Source organism: Bos grunniens, chromosome 5, assembly GCF_055505025.1.
Source record: "Bos grunniens cultivar Pamir isolate PY7600 chromosome 5, Bosgru_T2T1.0, whole genome shotgun sequence".
Taxonomy (NCBI): domain Eukaryota; kingdom Metazoa; phylum Chordata; class Mammalia; order Artiodactyla; family Bovidae; genus Bos; species Bos grunniens.
The window spans coordinates 70,800,219-70,819,148 of record NC_141169.1 but is presented as its reverse complement, the minus strand read 5'-3'; the positions used below and the strand labels follow the sequence as shown (position 1 = coordinate 70,819,148).

The 18,930-nt window shown below is 42.0% G+C and overlaps 1 protein-coding gene across 2 annotated transcripts in view; it reads right to left on the bottom strand.

Annotated features, from left to right (window-relative positions):
• Positions 1–18,930, bottom strand: part of POLR3B (RNA polymerase III subunit B) — a 115,995-nt gene that overhangs the window by 18,444 nt on the left and 78,621 nt on the right. For both annotated transcript variants that reach the window (XM_086401144.1, XM_086401143.1), the window contains 3 exons: positions 18,402–18,560; positions 17,665–17,782; positions 16,029–16,171 (listed from right to left, as the gene is read on the bottom strand). In XM_086401144.1, the coding sequence (XP_086257270.1) occupies positions 16,029–16,171; positions 17,665–17,782; positions 18,402–18,560 (420 nt within the window). The remainder of the gene's footprint in view (positions 1–16,028; positions 16,172–17,664; positions 17,783–18,401; positions 18,561–18,930) is intronic.

The following is an 18,930-nucleotide window of genomic DNA, read 5'->3' as shown; positions in this document are numbered from 1 at the left end:
GCTTTCAAGTTCGAACTGTTCGTGTTCAATAAGAAGTGTTTCTACTTTGAACAAACTCATCTCGATAAGCCTTTACATATTCAGAAATGTAAATCTCTAAGTCGAAATGGGAAGGCTAACACAGGTGGTTACTCCTTTCTTCCTCTCCCCCTTTCCAGTTATTGAATTAACCTTCTTTTATTCTCCACACCACCACCTTAAATAATCCTGAGGGGGAGGGGAGGAGAAAAAAAAAACTGTTGAATCATATTAGCTTTGTTCTGTTGTTGAATCGCTTCCAGATCTATCACATCACTTGCCATATCCCGGTTGACATAATTTTAATTCGGCTCTTCCTTACATGTTAACAGATAAATAATGCATAAGAAAACTTGATTAGCTTTCTTATTAAAACATCACTCTCAATGAGAGGAGGCGCTAGAAGACAATACAGTTTTTACACAGCTTTCCCATGAGCAGTTGAATGGTTTGATGTGATAAATTTGCATAGTCTGAAGCACACAAAGGGCTGATTAATTGAAACCCTTACAATGCTTCTGGAAGCAGCTATTGTAAAACAATAACCATAGGAACTTTACAAAATACACATGGCTGAATGTGTTGAGAGCTTAATAAAATGTGTTGAGGCTACACTATTTGGAAACAGAATTGGAGATTTTTATTCTGGGCCATAAAACACTAAAAACCCTAATTTCAAAGCTTTACTTGGATATTTACTAAAAGGTCAGAGGGTTACTGGCTAGCTACCGAAGACCAAAATTTGTTCTTCAAAAAGCAAATTAAATAAAATCTTCCTGAGGTGTCTATGTGGACAAAAATCACCTTGATTTCAAAGGTTAAAGAGTTGCCAGGATTTCTTTTTGGAAGGAAACTCTGAAGGACTGTCTGGTGTCATATACCTTATCTTGGGGCTCACGCTGTTAACTCCATCAGCCCCCTTCTCCCCTCCCACTGGAGTCTTTCATTCAAAAGGATCAAGCAAAGTAGGGAGCCAAAGACATCCAGACTTTGAAGCTTCAGACTAGCAGAGAGGATTTTAGACGGTTTCAAGTGTTACATGAGTACAAGGTATTATTATTATTACTCTAAGTCAAAGCCTTTTCATTCTCTCACTTTTAGAAAACATAAGATAGAAAACTGAAATGACAAGTGAAGGTCTGGAAAAAGCAAAGCTTCGCCCAGCCTTGCTTAACAAACTTTTTCTCTTGGATTTTTTGCCACAAGCAAATTTAAAATTTTTTACTTTCCACTGCCTCTTCATGCTTACTGTATACAGATTCTTTAATGTGTTGGGAAATCAGGGGAGACTTTCTTTTCTTCTAATAGACATTCAGTTAAAATCTAATAAATTAATTTAGCAGGTTGCTGAATAATTTTTATTAATGCAAAATGGAGGCAAGGGACCTTATCATGGAACTTTTGTTGAACAAGAGAGAGTCAAAGATGAATCTTCCAAACAATGTTATCCATAAAGGTGTAATCCCTATGAACCAAAGATAGATAAGCTGAATCAGCCTGTAGAAAAAAACTGCACTTTGATAAGACTGTATTTCTATTTTAAAACAAAGGTTGACTTCACTCCACTTAAACTGGCTGTTTGAGGATTTAGGGGGCGATGCTGAGGAGGGTATGCCATTATCTCAGATTTGCAGTTATTAAAAAGCTTCTGTTTGCCAGGACAAACACTCTTGCTCAAATACAGTTTTTCCTCTCCTTTGGAATACTGTTTGGTGTTGCTGCCGATTCTGTGATCTCCAGGACCTTTGTTGGAGGTGCTAATCCTTTTTCACATGAGAGACTGAGAAATGTTCTCTGAGAGAAGTGATATATTGCTTTTTTCCCCTACATCAAAGGAGTCCACTTTTTCCTCCCTCATTGTGAATGGCAGCAAAAGTCAGAGGAAATCTGGAAATATAATAATTTGGTTTCCTGAGGACTGAAATGAAATTTAACTTGGGAATTCCTTAGGCTGACAGGTAATTTTTGTTAAAGGATTAAACAATAAAACAAGCAAACAAAAACCCAACTGAGCAGGAAATCTGCTCACCCTTCTAATAAATGCACTGACCATCACAGAAAGCAAGGCTCAAGATACAAATGTGTGCCCTTGATGAACCTTGTTCATATAGAACCTATGCCAAAGTTCAAGAGGCTTATACACATTATTTTGACTTTAATAAAAACTCTAGTTCCAAACATGACTCCAACCAGCACTCTATGTGAATGCCCCTTCCTATCTTTGTGTGCTGTGCTTAGTCGCTCAGTCATGTCCAACTCACTGTGACCCTATGGACTGAAGCTCGCCAGGCTCCTCTGTCCATGGGGATTCTCCAGACAAGAATACCAGAGTGGGTTGCCATGCCCTCCCAGGGCATCTTCCCAACCCAGGGATCGGACCCAGGTCTCCCGCATTGCAGGCAGATCCTTTACCATCTGAGCCACCAGGAAGCCCCTTCCTGTCTTTAACTCTTATCTATAAATTTGATCAAGGAAGAATGTGAAGAGAAAACACGAAGAACATTCCAGACCCATGTCTGCTCTACTTTCCCCTGTGGAGCATCATTATGCATCTATTATACAGGTCATAGCTTCACTATGAAGTACCCGGATGTTGAGAACACTTGGGAAAGGAGATCAAGACTTTGGGGTCCTAATATTTTCCCACCACCACCAGAATTTAAAATTAAAGTAAGCTTTCCTTCCTTCATAAACAAACATACAACAAATTCATAACTTTGCTGTACAGGTTATTACTAACTCATCTCACCTTCCCCAATAGTTTGCATATTACTAAAAGGATGAACTGTTCTAGAGATCTCTGACCAAGGGCCAGTTCCTTTGAGGGGGAGCTCATTCACTAAGCATTTACTGATGAGATGCACAATGAACCTCACAAAGACCCAGAGGATGATGTACTTCATTAAAAGTCTTTGCATTTCTCATTGGAAAACTCTATTGGAATTCCCTTATCTAAAAAGTGTGTTGTGTATTTTAGGGGGAGAATAGATACATGTATATGTATGGCCCAGTCCCTTTGCTGTCCACCTGACACTATTACAGCTTTGTTAGTCAGCTATAATCCAATACAAAGTAAAAAGTTTAAAAAGTAAACAAAAAGAGTGTTGTGAGTGAATCCTGGCTGCTTCGCGTTAATTCCCTCTTCTTTATGGAATCCTTTCTCTCTCCTCCACGCTTGGCTCTCTCTGCTTGGTCCTCCTCTGTTGTCCAGGTCACAGGAAGTGCTGCTGCTGACTGGGTCTGCCACATTTTAAACAGCTACTGATCAAATACTTTCACTTCTCCAGCCGGCCTTCTCTGTCCAATCAATTGCATTCAAGCTTTGCTTATCACAGAGCACTTATGTTGAACCCAGCTAGTTAGAACTGATTTTTCTGTCCCAGTTCACCCACGTACTGTGGCCTCTTCGACCTTCTTCTTGAGTTTTTATAACACAGAGCTTGTAACTACCACTGTTTAGCTACCTCTTTAGCTGTGTTTCTTTTAGCTACTAATTATCCCACCACCTTTGAAGTGATCAGGCTGGAGCAGGATAGACACTCATGTTCTGTAAAACTAAATTTTCAAGTCTGTTAGAGAGGATATTTTCAGAGGCATTAGGTACAGAAATGCCATCTACACAGTGTGTGCATACAAAAAAGACTTCCTAATTCCTAATAACAACTTTGTCAAGGTAAACTTTCACCAAAAGACAAAAACGAGGCCATCTGCAGGGCCACATTGCTTTTTAAACACCAAGACTAACAAATTTAATGCTCTAAATGGAGGGGGTGAGAGAGGTGGGCATAAAGATGACCTATGTCAAAACAATCTTTACTTTTTCTCATAGAGAACACACTTGTGTCAGCTTGCAGGAGAGGCTACCAAAAAAAAACTTCCAAAAAAATTCTACATTTCAAGAGTAAAAGCTTAGTTCAACTAAGAGTTCTCTTACGCTGGTGTGCATCTAGACCAATACAGAAAGAAATCATTGTAGGAGACACCACATCACAACACTATGAAATTTTGGTCGGCTCACTTCATGACAGCCACAACAGCATAATGGACATTGTGGACTATTCTCCATTTCATTCACAGTTTATTCTCTCAGGCCTCATCCAGCTCCTCTCTGGGCCCCACGCTGAGGGCTGCGTGGCTTGCAAGGCTCCACGCAGATGCCACCAGCTGTGCCCACTGCACATGAACATTCAAGTCAGCTCCCTCCAGCCCTGTCCAGGTCACTGCCCTCAAGGGCCCTCCTGGCTCTAACCACCACATCGAGCCAGACAAACCAGGAGAGTGGACAAAGGAGAGGACAAAGAGAGTGAACAAAGCAAACAAAAAATCTTCTTTGTCTTCTACATAGGCTGACTCTTGACAGATTTAGAAATTTTAACCAAACACTGTCTTCTGGCCAGGCTACTGGGCCAATGAGTTTTACAATGAGTTGATTTTAGAAAGACAGGAATACCTGGTAACATAGCTCTGTGTCAGAAGTATATCTTAATATGGGGGATCGTCAGGCATTTTGGGAATGAGGTATGTGAGGATAGTATTTCCTTTGGACTGGTGGCTGAGGAGTGCTATGTAAAGCTGCTTGTCCAGGATGAAAGGGAATTTTGCATCTCCTCAAGGAAATACTAGAATTAATAAATAGGTAATATTAAATATAATATTAAGAAAAACTAGAATTTTGTCTCAGGAAAAGGCTGCGTCTTCTTCAAGGGAAAATTCCAGGGAATATAGCAACCTTGGCTTCCCAGGTGTGGTGGTGGCGGTGGCGGTTTAGTGGCTCAGTTGTGTCAGACCCTGTGACCTCACACACGGTGGCCGACCGACCAGGCTCTTCTCTCCATGGGATTTCCCAGGCAAGAATAACGGAGTGGGTTGCCATTTCCTTCTCCAGGGGATCTTCCTGTCCCGGGGACTGAACTCAGAGCTCCTGCATCGCAGGCAGATTCTTTACCACTGTGCCACCTGGGAAGCTGAGGCTTCCCCCGTAGGTCAGCAAGTAAAAGACTGAGCACACACATACACGGCAACCTTGGGGACAGAGTCGTAATGGGATACCAAGAGAGGACACCTTACCTGGTACAGAATGGGCAATGCACTTGGAATCAGAAATCTGGATCTCAACTGACTCTGCCAGCACTAAGCTGTAGGAGGCAGGCCACTCACGACTCTGACCCTCAATTTCCTGATCTGGATAGTAGGAACAATGATCCCAACTAGAACTGTAAAGGTTAAAGGATGGAATATAGATGAAAATGCTCATAAACTATTAATCACAAAAGGTAAGACACTGAAAGTTTGCATGCAGGTGACTCCCAAATTTTATCTCTAGTACCAACCTCCCCCCAGAGCACCAGACTCTATCCAAGTGCCTACTCAACCTTTTCACTTGGGAGTCTAATGTGCTTCTCAGACCAGAGAACCAAATTCAACTCCTGCTGCTGCTAAGTTGCTTCAGTCGTGTTCGACTCTGTAGGACCCCATGGACGGCAGCCTACCAGGCTCCTCTGTCCACGGGGTTTTCCAGACAAGAGTACTGGAGTGGGGTGCCACTGCCTTCTCCGAACTCAACTCCTGCCCCGGCCTAACTCCAAAAAACTGTTCCTTCCCGGTCCTCCCTTTCTTGATAGACCGCCTTGCCAGCGGCTCAGGCCACAGACCTCACCCTCAGTTCCTGTCTTTTCCATCTCCAGCATCTCAGCCATCAGCAAGTCCTGCTGGCTCTAATTCCAGAGCACACCCAGAATGCATCACTTCTCTCCTGTTCTCCACTACTGCCCTTGTTCAAGTCACCGTCCCCTCCTGCCTGGACCACTGCCACCACCTCTGGGCTTCTCTGCCTGCTCCCCTCCAATCTACTCTCCATGGGGAACCCAGGTTGATTTCTTAAAACGGTAATTCCATCTTGTCACTCCTTTGCTTACAGTCGCTACCCAACAGGCCTGCTGGTTCCCAGGATATTAGAATGAAGTCCAAATCCCTTTCTTTTGCCCACATGACCCTGTACGCTGTGCCCCATCCTTTTTCTCTCACTGTCTCAAACTGTGTTCCTGCTCAGGCACATGTCTGGCCAGACTGCCCTTGTGTGTCTTCTCTGATTGTACCAAGCTCACTCATGCCTCAGGGCTGGTGAACTTAACTCTCCCAGACCCTTGCGTCCCTGGCTTCTTTTCATCCTCCAGGTCTCAGTTCAAGTCCGCTTTCTCCAAGAGGCCGACCTTAACCATCAACTACAGGGCAGCCCTCTCTTCCTGAAAACCAGTCACTTTTGCATTAGTCTTCCTGTGTCACACTGATCACTACCTTATTCTGTTTGTATTTTTGTTTACTTTTTTTCTGTTTTCTTCCCCAAGAAAACATAAATCCCAGGAAAGCAGAGACTCTGTCAGTATTTACCACTGTTATTTCTAATATTGAGAACCGGGCCTGGTACATAGTGAGAGCTTGAGAAATGGATCGATTAATAATATAAGCACTTGAGATGATCCTCCATTATATCAAGTTCAATGAGACACAAAGTTGCTTTGTGATTGGTGCCATCCTTTACCAGGCTTAAAACCAGTCACTATGGCCTCCTGACTCTTCTTGGCTCTATTCCTGTAGGTCAACAGGTTTTCACTCTTTACTGCTGCTCCCCATTTTTTCTTTCACAGGAAAAACAAAATCTTCATCACAGCCCTCCAAGTCCAAACCACACCTAGCCTGTCTCCCTTTCCTGCCCAGCCTGCGACAGCAGACCTTCCAGCGGTCACCTCTCCTGACTGTGGCCATGGACCAGGCACTGCCTGTTTCACACACATCATTCTGTTTAATCCTGGTAACAACTCCTAGGAAACCGTCTCTATTTCAAAGGGATAAAACTGGTCACTTGGCACTCAGGACCTTTATCTCTTTACTATACTTTTTCTCAACCTGAAGGCTTTCTTTAAATGCTGAACAGAGGTAACCTCGAAAAAAAGGGGAAAGTGTGCATTCAGTAAGCCCACAGGGCAGGGCAGGGGTACTGGGTGTACATTACAGGCAAGTGCACTCAGGTTCCATATAAGAGAACCGTAGCCTCAGAAAGCTGCAAGAGGCTCCCTTCACAGGTCACAGGCAAAGAGGAACAGCATCTGTAAAATGTAATCTAAAAGAAATTCTTATTCTAGGGAAGATAGATTTGGACCAGACTTCTTAAAAAGTGTTTTCAAATGCTGAGTTTTATCCCTATCTACAACAACCTCACAACTTCCCTATCACGAATGGTCTTCACCATTTAGTTTAGTATGAACTGTATGCAATCCATTGTATTCATCTTTTTGCCAATTACTCAGGAACACTAGCCAAGGGCTGAGTTTCCTTGCTACCTCTCAAAGAGCCAACATGATTTTGAGCCCACGGCAGGGATTTAAATATGACCAAATAGATTTCTCTGGGCTGTCAAGGCAGATTTTTATTGAAGCTCAGGGTGCATCTCCGGGTGGGTATGTGCATTTAGCTATTTTGGTTGAAAAGCTTTAGCAGGCTTCTGTGGTCAGTTAGGGAGAGGGCAATGGCACCCCACTCCAGTACTTTTGCCTAGAAAATCCCATGCACGGAGGAGCCTGGTAGGCTGAAGTCCATGGGGTCGCTAGAGTCGGAAACAACTGAGCGACTTCACTTTCACTTTTCACTTTCATGCATTGGGAAAGGAAATGGCAATCCACTCCAGTGTTCTTGCCTGGAGAATCCCAGAGACGGGGAAGCCTGGTGGGCTGCCGTCCCTTGGGTCACACAGAGTCGGACACGACTGAAGCGACTTAGCAGCAGCAGTGGTCAGTTAGGGCTGGGGAGCTATGAGTCCAGGGTGATGAAAACCCTGGTACCAGTCTGGATAAAAATAGGACATTTCATTTCTGATATTTACTGGGACAAATAAGTTACATTAATTTGGGGAGGGAAGATTTTGGCTTGTTATATTTGTATGTTTGTGATACTTTATTTAATAAACTATTCCACAGACACATTGAACAGATACTGTATAATATGTAAAGTGCTGTGCAGGATGCTGGGTGGGGGTAGTTAAATTAGTAGGGCATGTTTTCCATCCTCAATAAATCTAAAATATACTTAAGTTAGCCCAACAAAGGGTTCTGATGTTTAACAATATATACAAGTGGTTTAACAAAACCATGATTATTTTTGAATCTTTATGATTTTACTATAAATGAAAAAACTTGAAAAAATAGGTTTCTGCCATTGTTGTGTCTCTGGTTTCAGAAGGGGGACATTCACAGAAAGGATAAACATGTCAGACTTTAGTTATAATAATGATCCAGGAAAAAGATATGCTATTCTCAGATAAGAGTTGCCAAACTGTGATGAATACCTTTCTGATAATCATTAGCATTTATGTCATAATTCTGATTATATGAACTTTAAACCTTTTTTAAGTTAGTTTTCAATCTCAGAAATGCTTACATCAGACAACAAAAACAAGGTACCTTGGAGGCAAGGCTCTGATTAGCAGATAAAAGGTGTTCTAAAAACTCTTCTCACCTTTTACTAAAATAACTTTAATTTCAGTTCTATATGCTGCAGTGAAAAAAATTCACACACTTAGCATTCTTGTGTTGAACATTCTTAAATAATAGACACGTGGATTTCCAGGAAACAGGGAAGAAGAAACATGTCTATCTCTACTCCTTCTCTGAACCTCACTAACAAGACAGTTGACAAAATTAAGGTATAAGCCTATAAGGAAAAAGAATGGGCAAGAGAGAACTATACAATTTTGAAAGCTGATGAACAGAGGAAAGAACACTAAGTGACTTAAGAGAAGGAGAAAATTACACCTGAAAAAGGTTTTCATTCCAATCCCAAAGAAAGGCAATGCCAAAGAATGGTCAAACTACCGCACAATTGCACTCATCTCACACGCTAGCAAAGTAATGCTCAAAATTTTTGAAGCCAGGCTTCAACCAGTATGTGAACAGTGAACTTCCAGATGTTCAAGCTGGGTTCAGAAAAGGCAGAGGAACCAGAGATCAAGTTGCCAACATCTGTTGGATCATAGAAAAAGCAAGAGGGCTCCCAAAACACATTTTCTTCTGTTTTATTGACTATGCCAAAGCCTTTGACTGTGTGGATCACAACAAACTGTGGAAAATTCTTAAAGAGATGGGAATACTAGACCACCTTACTTGCCTCCTGAGAAATCTATATACAAGTCAAGAAGCAACAATTAGAGCCGGACATGGAACAAGGAACTGGTTCCAAATTGGGAAAGTAGTCCATCAAGGCTATATATTGTCACCCTGCTTATTTAACTTCTATGCAAAGTACATCATGCGAAATGCTGGGCTGGATGAAGCACAAGCTGGAATTAAGATTGCCAGGAGAAATATCAATAACCTCAGATATGCAGATGACATTCCCCTTATGGCAGAAAGTAAAGAGGAACTGAACAGCCTCTTGATGAAAGTGAAAGAGGAGAGTGAAAAAGCTGGCTTAAAATTCAACATTACAAAAACTAAGATCATGGCATCTGGTCCCATCACTTCATAGCAAATAGATGGGGAAACAACAAGAGACTTTATTTTGGGGGACTCCAACATCGCTGCTGATGGTGACTGCAGCCATGAAATTAAAAGACACTTACTCCTTGGAAGAAAAGTTATGACCAACCTAGACAGCATATTAAAAAGCAGAGACATTACTTTGCTGACAAAGGTCTGTCTAGTCAAAGCTATGGTTTTTTCCAGTAGTCATGTATAGATGTGAGAGTTGGACCTTAAAGAAAGCTGAATGCTGAAGAATTGATGCTTTTGAACTGTGATGTTGGAGAAGACTCTTGAGAGTCCCTTGGACTGCAAGGAGATCCAACCAGTCCATCCTAAAGGAAGTCAGTCCTGAATATTCATTGGAAGGACTGATGCTGAAGCTGAAACTCCAATACTTTGGCCACCTGATGTGAAGAACTGACTCATTGGAAAAGACCCTGATGCTGGGAAAGACTGAAGGAGGGAGAAGAAGGGGACGACAGAGGACTAGATGGTTGGATAGCATCACTGACTTGATGGACATGAGTTTGAGCAAATTCTGGGAGTTGGTGATGGACAGGCCTGGCATGCTATAGTCCATGGGGTTGCAAAGAGTTGGACACAACTGAATGACTGACCTGAACTGAACCTGCACGGAGGCACAAGGAAGGGAACTGCCTCAGACCTCTCCACCGCTCCCGGGAAGGCTCAGGAAACAGACAAAAAGTGCTGTGAAAACAGGGTGAGGGGTGGGCCTAAGGGCAGTAGTACTGACTCATAGGCTCCCTGTCCACCGGCAACCCCGGCGGGCTCTGTATTTAAAATGCACCTCACTCATTGCAACCCCATGGACTGTACCTGCCAGGCTCCTCTGTCCACAGAATTCTCCAGGCAAGAATACTGGAATGGGTCGCCATTTCCTCCTCCAGGGTTCGAACCAGGGATAGAATATGGCAGGAAGATTCTTTACTGTCTAAGCAGTAAGCCCAGCGAAGCCCACCACTTCCCCCACTCACCACCAACTCTCACCTGGGCTGTTACAACTGCCTTTGAACTGGAATCGGGGCTCCCTCACTTGCCCCATACAGCCTGTTTTCATGGGGGCCAAAGGAAGTCCCATCGTATTTCTCGTTTGCTCAGACCCCTCGGGTGGCATCTCTCTCCCTCAGGGTAAAGCTGAAGTTCACAGAGTGACCAGGGAGGCCTCATCTCTGACTGCCTCCGCTCCAGCCCGCACTGGCTCCTGGCTGGGCCTCCACACACCAGGCTGAGCGCAGCCTCAGACCTCCCTTTTTTGGAAGAGGGTTTGCGCCCTTCCTTCTCTCAGGACTATACTCAGTCATCTTCTCAGTAAGGCACTGCTCCTCAACCACTTTACTTACAATGTCATGAATAATCACTCCCCCTTGGCCTGCTTCCTGTTTTGCTCCCCTATCTCTTAGTTTTTTTCATCTCAGCACTTAGCATTATCTCTCTTGCCCACAGGAATGTAAGCTCCAAATGGGCTGGGATCTTGTCTGTTCTGTTCACTGCGTATCAGCAGGACATGGAATAGTACCGGACACTTAAGAGATACATAACTAAGTCTTTGTAGAAATATATGTCTGTATAAGAAATCATCAGAACCTGAGTTTTTATTTTCTACCCTATACAGCCAAGAAACTACCTTCTACCCCCAAAAACCTACCCAAGAAAATGAACCAGAATGACCCATGACCCGGTGTGGGGTGTTGACACAGCAGAGGGTGGGGTAAGGATACAGAGGAATGAAATGAAAGCCTGTGCACTGGGCTCACAGCCTGCTGCCCCCGTCTGGCTTCCAGAAGGTCAGCTGACAGATAAACCTTAAGCACTGCTCCTACCCACATTTCCAACTGCAACCTGAAATTGAACCGAATGGCACTCGCAAGAAATACGATTCACTGCTTGATCACCTACAATGACTTCCACCAGTCAACAGGTTCTATCCCTGGGACACAGACTTGACAACCATTCTTTAGGGTTCCAGGAGGCACTGCACATTAAAGAAAAGCTTCCAACAACAACCAGACTCTAAAACACACACGAGGAAAAGAAAGCTCTCAAGAAACAGAGATTACATTAGAAACAGAAAAAAACCCAAAAAAGAAAACAAAACCAAAAAAGTAAAGCTAAAAACTAAAAGAAAAGTTAAAATATATAAATACATATCTGTTATTATAAAATGAAGAGTACAAATTTAAAATTATAATTGGAAATCAAAAATATAAATAGGTTAAAAGGATCTTGAAAATAAAACTGATCCAATCTCCTAGAAATAAAAATAAGAGAAAAGAATGGAGAGCAGGGAGAGAAAAGATAACAAAGCTAGAATATCAGTCTGGAAGAAATCTAACTAACAGGAAAACCAGAAAGGGCATGGGGAAAATGATGAAAAGGAAATTACCAACAACAAATATATGAAAACGTCCAAGAATTGAAGGAACTTGAACTTCCAGAATAAGAGGGTGTCTGATGTTCAAGGACAAGAAATGAGAAAAGAGTCTATGGAATTTCAGAATTCAAGAAAAGAAAACAGTAAAAGCTTCCAGGGGTGGGCAAAGAGGGAAGGATGGAAGGAGGAAAAGAGAGAGAAAAAGAGCGCACTGACAAAGATCTGAAGAATGATGTTGCAATTCATATAAGTAAGATGGAATCTGGACAATAATGTAGCGATGGGATCAAAATCCTTAGGGAGAGCAATTTTTAAATCTAGAATTCTTTACTCAACCAAACTATATTTCAAGTATGAGGATAGAATATGTTCAGACATACACGAGCTCAAAAAAATGTACTTTACATGCACACTTTCTCAGCAACTTAATAGATGGACTATCCCACTACAGGGGTGGGAGGTGGGGTAGAGAGAGCAGTGACGGGAGAGCCAAGAAACAAGGGCTCAAAGCAGGCTGTCATAAATGATTACCATTCAGCAGGCTTAGAGTGCAGTGCATGGGCTGGGTTGCCCCTAAAATTCATATTACTGATGTTGAAGTTCTGGCCTCTAGAGCTGAGAGACAATAACTTTTCTTGTTTAGGTCACCTAAGTCTGTGGCATTTTATTTTAGCAGTCCAAGCAAACCAATACAGAGTGCTTCCCAACCTTTCTAAGAATGGGCACGCAAGATGAGCTGTAATGGTCTTGGCTTCCCCAGGCTCCGGCCTGCACTCCTCAGAGTTCCAAGGATTAACCTCTCAGTTTGCCTATTACAATTCTTAACACTTTCCTGGGAAGGTCTGGCTCAGAGAAGAACCATCATGGCTTGGAGGAGGACGAGTGGGGACACTATACAAGAAACCATCTGGGGAAAAAATGGTTCTAACAGACCACCGATCATGTGGAAAATTGTGCTGAGAGGCTATTGATGGTATAGAAGAATGGTAATAAAAATAAGGAAAATTAAGCAAAATTCTTAAATGAGATACAGATTAACTTCTGAAAAAATAAAGTTATATAACCAAAGAAATGTACTCAACAATCACTTGGTTTGGAAGCAAATATTTATGGCACCAGATAATGCAATATAATTAAATAACTTAAAATTATGATAAATCTATGCAGGGAATGGAAGTTGGGAATAGGAAATGGAGGTAGCCAAGTGTAGGTCCTCCTACCTATCACAAGGCGAGATCAGCAAGCAATGTCTGCTGGTGAATCCGTCTGCAAATGGATGAATGAACACAGAGCTGCTTAAGAATATTATTTAGAAATACTAAGATGAAATTGAGGTGAAACTGCTTCAGGAAGCAGAATAAGAAGAAAGGAAAGGAAAGAAAACTATGTTTTTTACAAGGCACTCTTTTTTGGTACCATTTGACCTTTTTAAGCCATGTGCATTTATTATTTAATAAAAATTATTTAAATAAAAATTATGTGAATGGTCCTTTTACTCTGATAAAGCTTACATTATCTATTTTTTGTTTGTTTGCTGTTCCCCCCCAATCTTTTCAATAAATCTAATGAAGTTGTAAGAGAAGAGAATATCAAGGGAATCTAGGCTAATCAGAAGGTTTTACCCTTGGATTAAAAGCCATCTGGAAAAAGAAAACTAGCAAGATAAACTCCTCACTACAAGTGAAAGGTCATCTGGACCCAGGAGGACTTCTTTCAGTTTCGTATAGAGATATTCTAGTCAAAGCTCCCTAAGACTGAAGAGATCTCTAAACTCTGCTGCGTTTCAGATCACTGCAAGTTGGAAACCACTTCTGTCAATGAACACTATCTGTAGTTTATTGACAGTTTGAAAAAATGCGAGAGCACAGACTTGATGACATTTTACCTCGAGGTCTGTATTCACAGGTACTTACTAACCAAGCATGGTTTTCATTCAGAAGTACTGCTTTGTTTCTACTGTAACATACACACACTCATATACAATGTACAGATTAAAATCTGGGTAAAAATCAATCCATCAAGAGCGGGGAACCTGTTCCTTTTCATATTCCCTGTACTTTCAATTCATTCATATATTCAACTGTTATCAATTATCTACTAAATATCTACTCTGAGAAAAGCTCTTATGAGAATCTAAGGACATAGTCCCTGTCCTCAAGCTTAGTGAAATGCAAACACAGTGGATAAGTACTGAAATGTACACCAGCCTTCAACTCTTTACACAGTAACTTTGATGGAACAAAGCACAAGGATTTGGGCTTCAACTGTGCACACTGATTCAGAATAGAGATGTCCTCTTATGGTGTGCATGCTTGTAAAACTTTTAGTGCCAACCAACATTTTATAAGAGGAGTATCAAGCTTTGCTCTTGTCCAGGAAATAGGTCAAGTAAAATAGATGCTGTTAACGAGGCTATGGTTACCCCAGAAAGACTTCGGAGTATATCTCAGAAAGTGTCAAGACCAATGGAGAAGGAGAAACAATCTCAATATAGAGAATCTGACTTTCACTGGTAAGCAATAGAAAATAATAGAACCTCAAGATCGGTTTTAAACTCAAAAGTTAAGACTTAGCATCTTACGGAACTGTATGAAGTAGAGGTATCAAATTCACAGTTACAGATGGAACCAATTCTGTTTCATAAAATATTGATAGGCTGAAATAATCTTGTGTCTGTTAACTGAACTAAAAAATGCTTCCAATGAAATAGCACCTTAGTCTGAAAAAGTTCCACTGATGGAATGACAACTAAGGCTGGATTCATTTGACCAAACACATTATAATATGTGATATACTTGCCTGGCAAAGCAATAGTCAGAATCATCAAGAATTTAATGTATAATTATCTTCAAACCAGTCAATTAAAAACAAGAAGATGGGATGGGGTAGGAGATGGGAGAGGGGTTCAGGAGAGAAGGAATAGAACAAACAACAAAAACAGGAAGATACCACACCAGCAATTTATAAGCACAAGTGAGATTCAAAGTTGAAGACTGAATGAGTAATAGCCAGTATTAATGATCACAGCTTTCACTTCTTGAGCACTTACTATGTGTCAGGCACAACCCTAACTGCTTAACAGTCAGGATAGCAAACAGGTTAGTTACAGAGCATGGACTCTGGAGCTAGGCTGCTAGGGCCTAAAAACCAGCTCTGCCACCAACTGGGGATGTGGCAACCTTCTAACCTCTCTGTGCCTTGACTTTCTCACCTATAAAGTGCAGATTGACCTCCCTCCTGGGACTGTGGAAGAAACAGATGAGCAATGTGCCAGGCACACTGAGTGCTACCCAAGTGTTAGCTGCTGTTGTTCTGAATACTACTGCATGGCAGACAGCTAAAACTCAAACACCAGGACAAACTTAAACTCTAGGTATATATTGACTAAAAGAGACTCTGTTGCTAAGTTAATCAGTAGTGACACAGTACCACATGTTCCTTGAAGATAAAAACAAAACAAAACCAACAATGAATGAAAACCCAGCACTGACCATCAGCAGAAATAGGCTTGCCAATGGGATCTGATGGAGAAGGAGCCTCGAGGAGAAGGGTCACTGTGAGGTAGACAAAGCACTGCACTGGAGGCGGGGAAGACCACGGTTCTAACATCCGCTCAGCACCGAGCTGGGCACCTGTGACCGGCTGCTCACCGAGCAGGGCCTGAACTTCCTTTTGTGTTAAACAAAGGGGCAGATGACTCTGAGGTACCTTTTGGTGCTTACATCCTGATACTATGACCCAATAGAACATACAGCATTTTAAATAAACACCTTTCGTAAAAAATAGGTATTACTATTTATTTCTGAACAGCCACTTGTACTTTAGTAGGTACGTCATCTAGAACGTATTTATAATTTTGGGCTGAGCAGTTGCAGAATGAAATACATAGTATAGAGAAGCAACACTATGGTATACTGTCAGATGCTATTAAAATATAAACAGGTTAATCTTGGAAATAAAACAAGAATACTTTTGATAACATGGTTAATACTTTTTGTAACATACTGAATTTTTCTAACGGAGAATTATAAAGTAGTTCTTATATAATGTGGTTAATAAATACTACAGTTTTATTAAAAAAAAAGCTGAGAAACGATACAACTTACCTTTTTGCCCATGACGACTGCTGAATTTGTCTCCAATCTCTGGACGCCTTGTCTGTCTCAGCAGCATTTTGATCAGAAAAGCATCTTCGGCATTTGAAGATATCATCACTTTTTCAATATACGAGTCTGTTGCCCCTTTGTAGCTAATATTAAGAGAAAGTCACTATAGCAGAGCTTTCAAGCCGCCCTTGGTGAACCTATTCTTCCAGGCATATTTCATGTAATACCTATCACAGAATATTCTGACATTCTCATTTCAGGTTCTGAAAAATGACTCTCCTCTTTCAAGAATAAATTAAAATGTGACAATTTCCCTTGGACAGTCCTAGTTTAAAGTGGTTAAACATTTATTATGAGGCAGGCACAATACAATTTAATCATTACCATACATGGTATTCACATACTGTTATTCCTTTATAGGAAATAAGAACTGAGGAAAACTTAGGAAGGTTAAGAACTTGCCCAGGACACATGACTCATACAAAGCAGACCTGGGATTTAAGCTGAAGCCTGTTACTCAACTCCATATTTTTAAATATTACTTTAATCTACTCAGCTTTTCCATTGGGAACTTTTTCACACACTTCATATCATCTGTCCTTCATTCAACAAACATTATTCAGAGTCTACTTGTGTCAGATCCTTACAGGCTCTGTACATACAGAGATTAAGAAGACATAGTTCCTGCCCCAAAGAAACTCACAACCAATGAAGGAAGAGAGAAAGGGAGATACAAGAAAGTTTTCTGGCATGGCGAGAGGGGTAATGAGAAAGGCCTGAGGAGGTGACAGTCAGTCCTGCCAGTGGTTGGTGGCAGGGAGAGGCAAGCTATCAAGGACTGCTTCCTGGAGGAGGAGACCCTAGAGTGGAGACGTGACCAGAGAGAAGGAAATTCCAGGCAGAGGGAGCAGCATGAGTAAATGCACAGAAGTCACATGGAATGTCCGGAGAATAAGAGACAATTTACTAGAAATACGGGGGCTGGTGTGCCAAAGGGTGAGACTAAAGACATGTGCCAAGAGTCATGGATGGCTGTGTATTTATTATATTATCATTTCGTTCAGCCTTTATCCTGCAGGCGACATTGTCATTAGCAGTTTTACTCAATCTACTCAAGTTTTATTCTATTTACTCAAGAGAGTAGCAGATGAATAATTGAGGATAAAAAATAAATCACTCTAGCAGTAACAGAGCCTGAGACGTGTGGGGAGGTGCACGACTGGAGGCAGATGAGCAGGTACCAGGAACGATGAGTCCAGCAGGAGAAGCGGGCCAAACTCAGATAGCCACGCCTGTTACTGGGAAGTGAGAGAACCTCTGAGGAGACAGAACTGACAGCACTGACCGAATTAATGCAAGCAGCAGGTCACGCAAAGGAGTCAGGTGTATGCTGTAGGTGATTGGCTGGATGGCGGCACTACTCACTGAGAAACGGACCCAGAGGAAGCATGTCTGAGGCTGGGGTAGGTGAGGGGAGGATGACGGTTTGGGTCTGGGTTTGGGGACCCCGTTGTCCAAGAGTGGGTATGGAGCTGACATTGGGCAGATGTCTCTCTGGGAGTCACCAGCCAAAGGAGCTAACTTCTAATTTCCTCCATCCCTTCTTTTTAAAAATCTTTCATGTAACAGGACGTACGTGATGGGCACATCTTTGTACTGCGGCTGCTGGGGCACGTTACTTCCTTCCAGGGGAATCTGAGTCACTGTGGGCATGGACTTGTTTACAAGCACTTGCTTGTTTTCTACTTTCTCACCTGAGAGAGAGAGAAGAGCATTAGACAAGTCAGTATCATCCGTGTGGAGGGCAAAGGTTATTGGAGAATAAAACCCCATGATTAGACCTGGTGCATGAAGTTCAGACGTGGAGGTAACAAAAACAGTCCACATGGCTGGAATCAGAGTTCAACAGGGCTTGTGTGAAATTCTGCAAGCCCATCTGAAAATACCACATAGATTAAGATCACAGCACGTATAAAATTAAGACGCTGCTTTAGGGGACCACATGAATGATAGAAAATCCATCCACTTTAAAATATCTCCTAGGGTATCAGAATAGGTTTGGGCCATGTCACAGTGATTTCAGCTAGTAATGAGTCCCCACCAACTTAACTTGGACAATGAGAAAATATAAGCATTTCTTTGATTTTCCTGCTGTCCTCACCTTCGCTTTGCACCTTTTTGCGGTAAGCACAGACACCAGCTACTACACTGCTGTCACTGCACTTGTTTTCCCTGCCATAGCACCTAGGGTGATATGGTTTTATAGGTTGTTATTTTTTTTCTGCCCTGTATACCAAACATTCAGACATACTGCTGAATACTTACCATAATTTAAAAGCATATACATTAAAAAAATGATTTTAAGGCTTTTACCTGGAGAACAAATACCATCTGCATCTAAAATCTCATGTCGCCAGATGGGTTTCCTTGTAGCAGCATCCAGCATGGGCCCCATCACTTTATCAAAAGTCTGATTGGTATATCGTTTCAAGGTGCATTTAGCATTTTTATATACAAGGCAACGCCCAAAACCTAAAATGAAACCAAAGTGGGTTCAGAACCACCAGCAATATGAAACTATGAAGTCACAGATTTGTGTTATTCAACAAGCCACCCCACTCTACCTCCCTTCCCCTCCGAAGTGTCTGTCACTCAGTCGTGTCTAACTCGGTGATTCCATCGACTGTAGCCCACCAGGCTCCTCTGTCCATGGAACTCACCAGGCAAGAATACTAGAGTGGGTTGCCATTCCCTTCTCCAGGGGATCTTCCTGACCCAGGGATCAAACCCAGGTCTCCTGTGTTGCAGGCAGATTCTTTACCGTCTGAGCCACCTGGGAAGCCCACAGAAACACACTCCACGTTTGCTCTACATTTAGATTATGAGAGCAGCCAAGCCAAAT